The following is a 13748-nucleotide window of genomic DNA, read 5'->3' on the forward strand; positions in this document are numbered from 1 at the left end:
AGGGTCTCCGGGACGGTTCCCTCATTAGCACCGTCATTTGGGACGCCTCTTTACCACATGAGTTCGAAGATTTTGTTCACCGCCTTGATAAACTCCTGCCTGTTCGGTGTAGCCTTATGCTGGTGACGATAGAGGAAGGCAGAGCTAGAAGACACGGCTCGGGCCAGAAGTGCCCCTTGCAGCCATGTCGGGGCTGCAGCACAGCCCGGGTTTAGCAAAGAGGTGTGTCCCCTCCGCAGGTGCAGGCGATCCCGTGTTAGGCACAGCTGACAGCACCCAGCGGCACCACGTGCGGCAGGAACGTGAGGGCTGCTTTCTGGGGGGCGCGCAGAGTCGCAGAAGCGCAGAGTCGTTAAGGTTGGAAAAGGCAAGGTGTCCCCTTGCGTGGGGAGGGCATGTGTTTATGGAGATATGGATGTGTTCTGAGGATAGGTGCAAGTTTTGTTGTTTATTTGTGCCGTGTCTTTATGCAAAGGGCCATCTCTGGGCTTCCATTTGCCTGCTGTGGGTGCAGGCACAAGTCAGGTTTGGAAAACAGCAAGTCTAGAGCAGAGGAGAATGTGGTGGGTGGGGCATGCTCTGGGCGTGTTAGCAGGTTGTGCAGCAGTGAGAAAATTGGAGACACCTGGATAAAATTTGAGACACCCGGAGGTGCAACGCAGTAATGGACGTACGCCAGCCTGAAGGAGTGTGTGCTGCTGCTCCTGCTGAGGACAACAGGACGGGTAAAGGCTACTGGATCTATGGATGTCAGGTATGATGTTGGAAAGTTAACTATCCGTTGTAAGTGAGGCCTCTTTCCAGGCCACAGCGATGTATGTGAGCATGTCTCTTTGAATGCTTTGGCGTTTCCCAGTGAGTTACAAGCTTTTTCTGTCGTGGCTCTGCAGAGGGACTAGAGCTGACTGATTGTCCTTGGTTGCTGCTAATGTGGCTCATTTTGCCTGTCTAAAGGAATTCCTGTTTGCTTCTAGCAAGAGCTTTTCCTCAGCTGAGATAAATCACATGAAATTTTGGGATTATGCTGTCAGATTTAATATTTGTATGAAAAGTTGTCAAGGTTTTGAAAAGTTGTCGAGGTTTTGTTCCATGCTGGATCAAAGGCAGCTACTGTGAGTAGATGTCTATATAAGCTGTGAATATTTATTATCAGCTCACATAAAGTAGAATTTTGTTGTTCTCCCGTGGATTTTTCATGTTCTTTCCTCAGCTATGCAAATGAATCACAGTGTGTGTATATAGGCAAGTTTTGGATTGTTATTATGATTTAAACTCTGGTTTGCTTTCTCAGTCATGAATTGAAAACACATGGCTTTAGTATGCAGGGCTCCTTTACTCATTAAATGTTAAAACTTCCAGGGACTTTCTGTCCAAATTTCAGCATGCATTCAAAAGGAAGTTGGGTAAATGCTTTATAAGAGAGCAAATATTCCTGCAGCAAACCTTGCAGTACAAAAAAATTATGAGACTACTTAACATTTAATCTTCAAAGTATTTTCTGCGTGTAACTCCTTCCCCGAGATCTAAATTCCTTTAGGCAAGTAGGAGAGTTGCTGTATAGCAAAGTTGCAGACAAGGAATGTGTAAACTTAGACCAGTTATGGTAAAATAAAGAGTCCACTTAAAACTACTGGTACAAATGAGATTTTGTAACTTGTTCTGAAATTGTGCTTGTTCAAAAATTGGGCTGTGTTTAATACATAAAAGTTGTAGAATGGTAAAACAAAAGTATTATAGTCTTCAAAAGAGAAAGAATTCATGTCAAATGAATCCAAATGCTTAGGATTTATGCATAATGAGTCTGGGGCTGAGCAGAGCATGGTTTGGTTTTACCAAAACCATTTCTTAGTGGGAGTTTCTTTTTGTCCTGCTCTTCATTTCACTGTAGACAGACAAATGCATTACTTTCAGAGTTCTAAATTCCATTGTTATCCTCATGAAGTGATATATTCTCCTTTACTATCAAGGGAGAAAGGAGCAAGGTGGGATGAGTGCTTGCATGAGGATGGGCATGTTCATGAAGGCTCAGAGATGAGGACAGATGAATTGCAGTGGTGCAGAGCCCATGAGCAGTTCAGCTTCCTTGGGGCTGAGCCTCTTGTGTGGCTTTCCCATACAGGGTTTCTTCCTCATTCAGGTTGTTTCCCTGCCCACAAGTGAAATGGGAATAGTGCAATTAGGCAGTTCTAGACCACGAACAGTCCATGCAGGAGAAAGACCCCAGCAGCAAATGTGAGCTGTTCCTGAGGCTGCTCTAAGCTCACCATGGTGCTCAGAGTAAAGGGCACAAAGCCAGCCACTGGGTTTGGCTGCCTCCGCTAACCTCACCCACCTGCGAGTCTCACAGAAGCTGTCTGTGGCTCTCTGCAGCCTCAACAGGCTGTTACTGGAAGGTGCATGCAGGGACATTGATGATGGCTTTATGCAAGTGAGGGAGAGCGTGCAGACTAATAAGGAGCGTGATTTTTCATGATGCACATCAATCTGCCCTGTTTTCCACACACAAAAATTGCCAGCAACTCTTGCCAAACAGCCTCGCCTCATCTCCGTCTTTAAGAGTTCACTTACAGTTGCTGCCCCAGTCGCTGCTAATGAACAGCTTAGTTTACCGGGAGTAAACAAGGCTCTGCATTTTGGGTCGGCTCAGAAAGTTTCCCGATGTCCTTGTGACTCATCACTGGAAGGGTCATTCCAAAACACACCCCTCTGGTGATGTGATCTTGGTACAGTCCAAAGAGTTCCAGGTTAAGAAGCCGAAGGGATCTTTGTGTGCAGGAATCATTTTGGAGTTTGATGTGCCTAAGAGCAGGGACAGACCGCAGCCAGGTAAGTACCAGAGGTAGCCTGTAAACCGGTGTTTGCATGGTCTGCCCCTTTATCACCTGGGTGAAAACTCTGTTACTCATAATCAGCAGTTCAGCCAGCACAGTGAGAAAGTGCTTCTGTCTACTGCAGTAGTGTCCATTTCTTTCAGAAAGTCACATCTCAACTGTGTGCTAACCCTGAGCCATGCATTCGTGGTGGTTTATTGCAGGGCATGGGTGCTCTCATTTCTTCTGCAATAGCCAGTCTAAAGCTAGTCTTCTCTAGGCAGGCATTGTTAACATTTTTACTTAGTAAGGGGACTGGGCTGATTAAGTGTGATTTGATCTTGGTGCTCATATAATTCCATTCTCCATTCTGTCTCTGAGCTTCCAAAACACTGTCAGCTCTCTGTGGATTCTTTCATTGTGAAATTCAAGTGGATATTTCTTGTAAAGAAGAGAGTTTATACTGTATCTAAAGAAATAGATAAGTGGATATATAAAATAATGGAGTGGCCTGGTGGGGAGTTACCCATTAGTCTGCAATCATGGTCTTATTTTAAACTGACTCCTATGAAAAGGCAGAATGGAGAAATGCTGGAATTCTGATGAAAGTTGTGTCCTGTGGTTCTGGCAGAAAAGTTGGGCTTAAATCAACAGACGTTGCTCTTATGGTTTTCTTCACAGCTTGTTATTGATCTCTTGATTTAGATTAACGATTTGCATCTGCTGTACTCACAGGCACTCTCTTGTTAGCTGCCAGTCTGTCTGGTTTTGAAGCTGTAGTGGAAGCTGCTGGAGGTGAAGTTTTTTGAAGTGTGCAGGCACCTGTGCACTTGGGAAACTCCTGCAGACCCTTGTAAATGTCTTCCATAGCCACTCTGTGGCCTCGCTAAAGAAAGAGATGCATTTTCTTAGCTAAAAGATGACGTTGCAATATACATAGCCCAAGCCAGTGCTCCTTTCAGTGAGGAAACAAAGCAGCAGTATAAAATGAGCAAGTAGTAATTGCTATCCTGAAATACAACTGTCCACCCTAAGTACTTGCTTCAGAGACCTACTGAAAGGTAGCACATGCTCACAGGGCTGTTTAGGAGAGCATTTTGATCTTGAATGTCAACTGCAGACAAATATGAATATGTTGATCTGTTCCATATATTCATCCTTGCACTGTAACCCGAGGTGCTCCTGGAGTCAGAGACCCTCAGGATCCTGATATGTGGAGAGTTTTGGATTTCTGAAATTGAGCAAGGAACTTGAGCATCTGCAGTGGGGACAAACAAAACTTTGGGGCATTAGGGCTAAGATGTAGTCTAAAATAAACTGATTCAAGCTACTGTGTAATGCCTAAACTGTTAAGTGCCAAATATGCCTATAGCTTGTGGACTTTGTGTGCCTTTAACTTAGCACAGGCTCAGTACCACAGAGCTGCTTAATACACCATAGAGTCCCAGGTGTGCTGTCAAACAAATTGTTCCTCTGGCTGAGCCCCTTGGATTCTTGGTGCAGGAGGCCTTACAGCAGTTTGTTTGTTGTGTGTGAACAGGACCAAAAGCCACACAATGCCTGTTTATCTAGTCTGGTTGGAGGCAGTAGGGCAGCATGTGCTGCCTTGTGGTAGCAGTAGCCTCTGCCTTCTCTCTGAGAAGTGCTTCTCTGTTGGGAGTGAGCAGCCAGGCTGTTGGACTCCCCTTGAGGGACCCACCTTGGCACCCTTCCTGCTGCAGCTGTGCATGCCATCTCAGGGAGTTTGGGCCCTGGCAGCCTGGTCCTTGCAATATTTAGTGGAATTGAGGGAAAGGAGCCCTGGCGTTGTGTTTGTGTACACAATGCCCTTTAAGCATTTTAGCCATTGAAGGTTTCACCTGGAAACTGATCAGGTGGAGGCAAAAGTCTGCTCTGCTGCTGACTCTTTTCCTTTTTAAAAAGGGAAGACAAAAGGAGAGACAAAAATGGTTAAAAGCTATTTCACTGACAACTACTGTAGGATTAAACTCTCAGAAAAGGTGAGGAGAGAGGAAGTAAAGCCAGTGTTTACCTTCTCTGAGTGTGTTCTGCCAGGATTTTGAGTAGGTTTGACAATGAAATCAGCATTGTACTGGTGAGTAACCTCATGAAGGCATACAGGCTGCCTTTACTTTTCAAGCTGAGAAGATCATGCACACTTCTCGCCAGCAGCACTACACATTTAGCTACTTTGCTCATGCTGGATGAACTCCTTCCCCCTTGGCCATAGGCAATTTTAAGTGTAGGTTTTTTTCATCTTCACCCTCAGTTTGTGCTCCTGAACTCTGGAGCAGCTGTGGAATGGGGCTGCAGCATGCATTAGCCAGCACCTTGCTTTCCAAAGGGCTGCAGAGTGTTCACAGGCTGTGAGCCCTGGCTGCAGCAGTCCCTTCCTGAAGGGTCAGAACAGGCTTGCCTTTATCTCACCAGGAATTGACTAGAAAATGAGATAGGAGAGAGAACAAACTGTGAAAATCAATATCAGGGTACCTGGCAGAGCTCCTGCTCAGCTCCTGACTGTATGGGAGCAGGAGACTTGGTCCTGACTCCGTACCCACCTTCTTGAGCTGTCTTGCTTGGACACAGGCTTTGCAGTACAAGCTGCATTCTGGCTCACAGATAAAGTGCTATAGAAAGTCTCTCTGTCCCAGTGAGACCAGAAAGAAAAGCCTGCTTAAGCACTATGATGTTGCAGTGCAACTGTTGTGATTAGTTTTAGTAGTTGTAGTAAAGCTTTGGTTTGTAGCCAGATGTCTCTGCCAGTCCTTGATGCTGGCCATGAAAGCAAACAGGTTGTAGCCAATCCTGTTGTGGTGTCTAACAAGTCTCCTCTGCATTTCTGCTCAGAGGTGATAAGATATGGCAGATATTGTAAGACAAAAATACATGTTTTCCTCTCGCAGTTTTAATGCTGTGTGGCACAATGTTGGCACCTTCCCACTTCTCTGAGAAGACAAATGCTTGTGTCCCCTCTCAGCCGATTGTTGAACTGAAGCAGACAGAGAAACCTTTATATGCCTATACAAAGGCCATAAATAGTAAAATTAACTCTATTTCATTGAAAAATCCAAAAAGTCAGTGAAAGGAGGGCTAGGGTCACAATCATGGTATCTCCAGAGCATGCAATAAAACTTGGCATTCCATGCAGGCAGGGAGTGCCTTGCCATTCAAAATGACTGAGACTAAAAGCACTGAGGCCACAGTCATTCATACTGGACTAGGTGCTATTAAATTATCTTATGCTGCAAATCTCATCCAAATTGAATATGCTCTTACTAATGAAATAGCACAACCTCACCGTATGGATTTAGTGACTTGATACTTTTATATTGGCTTATGTGTAAGAGAAGTTGCCCAATCCAGCATAAAGGCTCCCAAGGCAGTCAATGTGGTTTAACTTTTTAAAGACTTTGAAAGAGTAAATCGTACCAGTAAAGATACTCTGTGTTATGGGCAGTGGTGCTTTTAATCCACCAGTGCAGTGGAACAGCCAAGATCATAAAACTGCAGCATATGTAAAGTGGAAGCTTGTCAGCAGCTTTAAGTTCTCCTGCCTCTGAATACAAATTTGTGAAGTTACTGCTTCATAAGGACCTGTGATTCTTCTGTCCAGGAAGAGAAGGCAATAACTTTTTCCAGCTGGAGCCCTGGAAATGCCTTTAGTTTAAAACAAAACAGGAATTTGAAGCTTTTGGCTGCAGGGCTCCTTTTTTGGGAAGCACTTGGTGATCTAATTGCTCTGAGTTTGGAAAAAGATGTTTGGGAACACTCTAAGCAATGTTTGCAAATAGTGACATACCTGAGTCCCTGTTTTGCTGTCGAGGTTTGGTGCTAAGTGACTATTGAAACAACATCGTTGGGAGGGGTTTTTTTTTGTACATTGTCAAGACAGGAGTCCAACTGCAGCTGTGAAGGAGCAACCCAAGAACCAGATGTTGTCTCTTAGTGCTAAGGCTGCTGTTTCCATGAACCAAAAGCAAGCCTGGTACCTGCAAGTGGATGACAATCTCAAAACCACAGCACAGCATATGCTGTGTGTATTCTTTCTGGCATCCCTCTGTGATCTTCCTAGACCTCCTGGAACAGCAGGCATGTGGTTCTGAGGCTGGGGTGTGAGTGAGCTTGGGCAGTTTCATCTCAGGATCTACTTGCTGGAAGGAGCAGCTTCATGTTGTAAGCTGTTTAACTGTGGTGTTAAATGCCGTCTGGAAATGCACTTTGCTCTTTTAGTCTTGGTGCTCTGCAGGGAAATTCCTTTGAGTCCTGCAACTGGAACAGCAAAGCAGGGTGACTGATAAAATGTCTGTGTTACAATACACCAAGTCTTTTCCTGAAAGGGGAGTTTCATCGAGGGTGGAGGTACACTGCAGCTGCTTGGCGGTGTTTGCCTCGGGAGTTCTGCTGTCTCTGTGTCCTTGCAACTCCTCCTGCAGGGATGGGAGTGGGAGGGATGCTTCCACATGCGATCCAGCTTCCTGCTCAGGGGTGCAGTTGGCCTAGCAGCTGCAGTAACTTCTCTGACATTATAGCCTGTGTACTGCCTAGTTACTCCGTGTAACTCTGTGTTAGTCCATGTAACTAAGCTCAGACATGAGCTGAGATTACGTCTGTTAGTTTTTGTGTGCTCATTGCATTAATTTAATGGTAGCAAGGGTGTAATTTTCTCTCCCGCGCCCATCTGGAGAGTTAGTCAGTCTTGTTTGTTGGGGATATTCTGTAGCAGCTGGGGGGGGAAGTTTAAATCAGGACAATGTGGGTGTAAACAAATACTAACAGATAGTGGAAATACTACTTGAACTCCATCTTAATACTCCTGTGAAGAACTGGATTTCAAGTGAATGCCAGGAGTTAGTATTTGCCACTATGCTGAATGTGATTTAGCTCTACTCTTGCTGGCTCTGAGAGTGGGAACCATCTCTGAGATTATGTAAAATTGAAATGCTCAGGCTGAGGAGAGGACTCTACACGCAGAGCTCAGTTTCAAAGGGGACCTGCACTTGCTCATCTTCACTGTTCTGCTTAAAATCCTTTTTCCAATCAAAATAGGGATCTTGCCAGAAGAAGAGTCTGAGGAAGACTTGAAAGCTCAGCGGTTGAAAGCTGTGAGATGTGGGACCTCCTGTACTCCTGTTATCAAGGGGGATTATTCCCATGGTTCTATAGAACCCTTGGGGTCAGCTGTGGGGCTGTTCACAACAGAAGGATGAAGTGCTGGGGATCTCAGAGGGTGGAAAAGACACAAAGTTTTGTTTTTTTTATTTTTCTGTGGTTAAATGAATAAAACCACAAGAATGACTGACCTGTAGAGCTGGTTGGGATTTTTTATTCCCTCCTTTTCTCTCTCTTCTATTGCTTTTTAGAGTGCTCCTTGCTCTCTACAGCACAAAAGTGGGTCTGTGAACCATGGCATGGTATTTTTAGGACCATGCTTCTTAGCCCCTGTTGTGCTGTGCACAGCATCACATGACAGTGCAGGGAGTCCAGGAAAGAGCAGCTGCCAAGCCCTGCTTGCTGTTTGCTCAGCCCAGCTGGACTTTACAAGTGTCAGCCAAACCAGAGGGGAATCTGTCGGGTACAGAGTAGGGGAGGCTCTGCTACAGTGTGTTGTGACCCGAAGAAAAGAAGAGGGAGTGAGAGTCTTAGTTTATAAGGTCCACTGTTCAACTGAGGGTCAAAAAGTGGGAGCTGTTTAAACCTTGGAGTGGGAGCCAGCTGCCTGCTGTCTCAGCCAGGTTAGGCCATGTCCAGGTAGGTGAACACCCCAGAAGAGAAGAGGCTCAGCTGTGGGCCTCCATCCTCAATGCTCCAAACACTAGGCTGTTGTATAGAAGCTACATTTGCATTCTTTGTTGTGGACTTTGCAACGTGAAAAAGAGGCTTCTGTTGTGTTTCAGAAGGGTGGTTTGGGTTCCTACCACTTCACCAGATGGTGGTGGGACTTCAGCTCAGCTCCAGAGCTCAGCATGCCCTGAGCAGACAGGAAGCAGCTAGCAGCCAGGTTGGAGCAGCCCTGGGAGTCTGAGGCTCTAAGCCATGGAGTTGGTTGTTGGACGGCAGAGAGAGATGGAGATGGGCAGGTCAGCGTCTTAGCAGAAGAGGCCTGTGCCTGTGTAGTGTTCCCCTTGGCGAGTGCTGCCCCGTGGAGCCCAGGGTGAGGCAGGCAGCAGCTTGATTTCATGTGCTGTGCTCTGGCCGCATTCTGTGCATTGCTACGAGACTGGCTGTTGTGCAACGGGGTGTTAATCCTGGAAGGACTCAAGCCTGTCTGGCAGATAGAAGGGGAGAAAGGGTGGGGGGATGAAGTCATTAAAGCCCTATCTTGATGAATTGGGCAGTGACAGCTGAAAACCTTATCTCCCAGGGGCTGTCTTGAAAACAAGCAGATCTTGTGAACAGGCTCAGGTTAGAATGTTAGTGAGCTTGTGGGGAATTTTTAAACAAGCAAGACTGGCACTTTTCATGGTATCATCTATATCCCACACACCTTAGCCAAACTTCTTTTTTCTATTGTCCCTGAGCTGTATAAATGACAAATTGTTCTGCACTTGCATTTGAGGAGCTGTTGTATGGGAGGAAGCAAGTGTATTTGCCTTGCCCAGTGAGATGCTTTGTGGCTTTTTCTTCTTTCAAGGGAGACAGTTAACAAGAAATTAGCCCTTTAGAAAAAGGGAGCTGCCAAAACGGACACGGTATCAGTGAGCCATTTTGGTTTGGAGCAGTTAATTTCAGCATAGTTTGGTTTATTGAAGCTGGATGACACAGTCACTAAGGGACTCCAGATCCCAGTTCTGGAAGTGGGGAGAGCTTTGGTGGGGCTGAAGGCCCGGGAATTTTTCTGTGCCTACCTGCAGCATTAGGATTTGACACAAAGTTGCTGCAGTCCAGATGTATGCAGAATTTATTGCTGGAATTTTGCTCTGGGGAAAAGTGAAGAATGAGCTGACATTTGAAGATTTGTCTGGTCAAAATAACAAGGATAAAATGGTTCTGTGTCTTCTTGCTTTGTCATGTGAAATTTTGATGGTAAAAATCAGGTGATACTTCCACTTACTGGTAGATTACTGAGTATAGATAAGAGGCCTTGAATGGATACAAAATGGCAAGAAGAGAGGAGAGCACTCCTGAATACTCTCCTCACTCCCATGAGCAGAGGCATTAGAGGAGCATTTCTCATCCTTGAAGGGCCATCTAATTTATTTTGAGATGTGGAGGAGTGAGAGGAGGGACAGACATAAAAGAATCTTAAAACTAGCATTAGATTATTGCGGCCACAGAAGGTTTCACTGACAAGAAAAATGACGCAGATGAATTTGCCATTTCCACATGTTGTTCATTACTCTGCAGCATTTCTCCCGTTGTGCTCACTTGCATGCCTTGTATGGCTTGTGCCCAGCTTGGTTTAGTTTTCTCCAAACTCCTGGAATCTTATCCAGCTTGTTCTGCAAGTGGCTCGTGCACTGAAATCACTGCGAGAGGACACAATAAGAAGGGTGCTAGGACAATGTGAGTGCATGCATGTTGTTTAATTCTTATGCTCTGACATCAGGACAGCCTGCATGTGTCTTTATTGCTGTAGGTCATTCGAGGAAGGGGAGATGCATCTCTAACCTGTGGGGAGAGAGGAGAGGTCTCTAACTTGTGGGGAGAAAGGAGAGGGATTGATGCACAAGAGCTTTCCAAATAGGAAGTTCGGATCCCCTCTTCACAGACTCTCCTTAAACAGAGGCAGGATTCCTCATGTCTCTCAGACTTCAGACTATCCTGAATGATTTCTGTAGTTGATTTATAGACTTTTAGAAGCAATTGATTTGAGCTGTGGCTGTGACCGCAGACTTGCCAAGTTAGTCACAGTTCTGGGAACTAAAGCCTGAGAGCAAGTTGCTTGGGTTTGGAGTTTTCTTGTTGTGAGATTTTATTTTTATGTTTAAGTTCTCATCAGTTATTGCAAATCTTTGCCACTCTAGAGATTCAGTTCCTGGAAATGTAATCGAAAGTTCAAAGATAGTAGTACCAGCCAAAGTATTGTCACTTAATTTAAGATGGAGAACTGTAGAAATCTGGTTTTGATTTTCTTTAGGCGTTAAGTGGAACGAAGGATGATCCATCCCTTCAGACAGGGTACAGACTGAGAGCCAAGCCCTCTCTGTTACCTTTCCAATCAGTTAGACAAAGCAAAATGCTGGGTTTGTGCCTGATCTGGACTCATCTAATGTTTCACCTGGTTTAAGAATTCTCTTCAGCTAAAATTACCATCCTAATATATAAGGTCTTCTTAGTGTTTTCTGGGTTTGTAGCCTGCTAATCTAACTTGTGTTTTTTACCAGAAATAAGTAATTAGTCTTGTTTAGAACAAGTTATAATGCTCTGTTGTAAAAGACCAGTCAGTGGAATCATCTGTGGACTTTAAAGGGCCTTCATAACTTATACGTGCCAATGTTCTCCTTATCTAGATAGGAAGAGATGTCTTCATCAGTGCAGCTCTTCAGAGATCAGAAGTACCATGAGCTGAAAGAGCAGTGCATCCAGCAGAAACAGCTCTTTGAAGATCCTGAGTTCCCAGCCTCAGATGAGTCCCTTTTCTACCAGTCTGCACCACCAAGGAAAGTTGAATGGAAGCGCCCAAAGGTAATTGCTGTTTTCCTTGAGTAGAGGTGGTGTTCTTATTGTTCCACTTCTGTTACCTTCCCTGTGCTAAAACAGAGCTATTTGAGTATATTCTCCTTTCCTTTCCCCATTTGATTCCTGTCACTGTGTGATTCAGACAGCAGCCCCTCTGTATCACACTGCTGTCCAAAATCAAAACCATACCTTACCATAAAGTCCAAAATGAAGCCTTTTGTGTAGCATAATCATGCTTTTTGCAGTGCATGGCTAATAATAAGCAACAGTGTGATGTGACTTTGGCCACAGTGATCAGCTTTCTATTTAATTAAGAACACCAGTAATTAAGAATATCAGTAACAGAGTGGTTACTTGGTTTCCTGCATCAGTCTGTGGATATGTGCCTGTCAAAATTGCGGTGTTGACAAAAGTGTTTTTTAAGGTAAATGAAATTTCTCTTCAGCTTCTGGTCACTTCTGAGGGCCTGGTGTGTACACATAGTAATTGTAAAAAAAATAAAAATCTGAGCTTTATTTGATCTACTGTCCCCTTGAGCTGTCTCTTGTGCTTAGTTTTTAAAGTTAGATATAAACTTTGCGAGAAAAAAAAAATCAAAAATATAGAAAATTAGGTTTTATTTGCTGAATAGACAATATCTTCCTGTCTGGTGCAACCCAGTTCCCTGTCTGCCACCATCTACATAGGTGGTGGATAGCATCTCCAGATGCTGGCACTCGTGCACACAGAGCTGGGAGTGCTGCTGCAGTTGCTGTTGGTGGTGTCTGAACAAGTACCTTTGGAATCTCAAGCTTTTCTAAGGAGAGGTGAAAGCTGATATTTTAGTTTCATTGCACAAATACGTTCCTGCTTGGTTCACTTATCCTAGATGCTTGGTGGTGGTCAGACACAGTAAATGCTTAGGAAGAGTATTTGTATGGCCCAAAGGGTTTTTATTCTGCTGTAATGGGAAAAAGGGCTGTGAGAAAGAAAAGAGAAGGAGGGGTGAAGGGGTTGTCTTACTTGTTTTTTGTCCTTAGATCTGCACCTGCAATGGTAAATATGTTCTCTTTGCCCATTCCAGTCAGGCTCACAGTGATAGATCATTAACAATCTGACATTAATTACTTGGTTTGTGCCTTTAAAGTCTCTGTGGGAAAGAGAACAAAGACAGGGTAGTGTTACTTCTGTGGCACCCCAGTATTAAGAAACTGGTGAACACAAAAGGCCCTGTGTCATTCCTGGGCAGTCTCCCTAGGACACTGTGACTTCTCAAGGAGAAATCTTGTTACAGAAAGATCATCCAACAAATAAGAGCACTGTGCACTGCTTATGTGAAGTACTGGGTCTTGATTTCTCTGGGTGCAGTGTGGCACAGTGTGCAGTTGGCAGTCCACAGGCTAGAAGGTTTTGGCTGTACACAGGAGCTGATAACACTGTACTTCAGTACCGGGTAGTAAATGTACTCAGAAGGACTGACACCGCCTGAAATGAGCTGGCTGAAATATGGAATTGGCGAGTTGTATCACTCTGAATTCTGTATTTTATTCTAAGCAGGAAAGAAGTCTGAGTGTGTCAGAAGATTTGTCTAAAAATGAGCTTGGGTCTTGCTTTGCTTTGCTTCCCTATTGCATTTGTTTGTGACGTTCCACACCAGTGATGGATTATGAGAAGTAAAAACAGTGTAAAAATGCCAAAATGTTTTTCACGTCTGGAAGTGCCAAACTTGATTTCACAGACAAAATCACCTTTGTCAGACAGACATTTTCTGACAAAATTATTGACAGATGACCCTCTTGTCAGGCTGCTGGCTGTGATTTCCCTGACAGTCAATGTCTTGTCCCCTCCTCTTCTGGCCTGCTGAAGCCCAGGGGAGGACTTGTTCCTGCCAGCCCTTTGGTTGCTCAGCCCAAGGCAGTTTATGGGCCTGCCTTGCCCAGGATTAGATATTCATAATGTCTGATGGATGCAGGCAGTCATTACCAGCTCCCAGTACCAGGCAGTGGAGAGGAATTAATGTATTTAGGGTGTGATTTAAGTGATAGACCTGAGATGTTTGCTTCAGGCTAAGATGACTCGTACCCCGCAAGTGCCTGGTCTCTGCCAACCAGAAGTTCAGAGGGTGAATTCAGGTGTTGATGCGAACATTTGCTAGCTGTAGCAATCCTTTGCTGCTGATTCAAGACATTGGGTTCTGTTAATATCTCACCTCTTCTGTAAAATAATGACTGAGCTGAGAAAGATAATTTCAAAGGCTCAGCATCTTCCAGAGCCCCTCAGTGTGCAGGAAGCCTCCTTGCTGTAACATATATTTATACAGCTTACTCCCCTCCTTTGTTC

General features: G+C 44.7%; 1 protein-coding gene across 4 annotated transcripts in view; it reads left to right on the forward strand.

Annotated features, from left to right (window-relative positions):
• The first annotated feature begins 645 nt into the window (after window positions 1–645).
• Window positions 646–13748, forward strand: part of CAPN6 (calpain 6) — a 67847-nt gene continuing 54744 nt past the window's right edge. For 2 of the 4 annotated variants that reach the window (XM_064159414.1, XM_064159413.1), the window contains exons 1-2: window positions 647–754; window positions 11261–11435. In XM_064159414.1, the coding sequence (XP_064015484.1) occupies window positions 11271–11435 (165 nt within the window). In that variant the 5' untranslated portion in view covers window positions 647–754; window positions 11261–11270. Of the gene's footprint in view, window positions 755–2778; window positions 2827–11260; window positions 11436–13748 lie in introns of those variants that run through there. The other 2 variants (XM_064159411.1, XM_064159412.1) reach the window with 2 other exon arrangements.

Source organism: Pogoniulus pusillus, chromosome 19 (genome assembly GCF_015220805.1).
Source record: "Pogoniulus pusillus isolate bPogPus1 chromosome 19, bPogPus1.pri, whole genome shotgun sequence".
NCBI lineage: Eukaryota > Metazoa > Chordata > Aves > Piciformes > Lybiidae > Pogoniulus > Pogoniulus pusillus.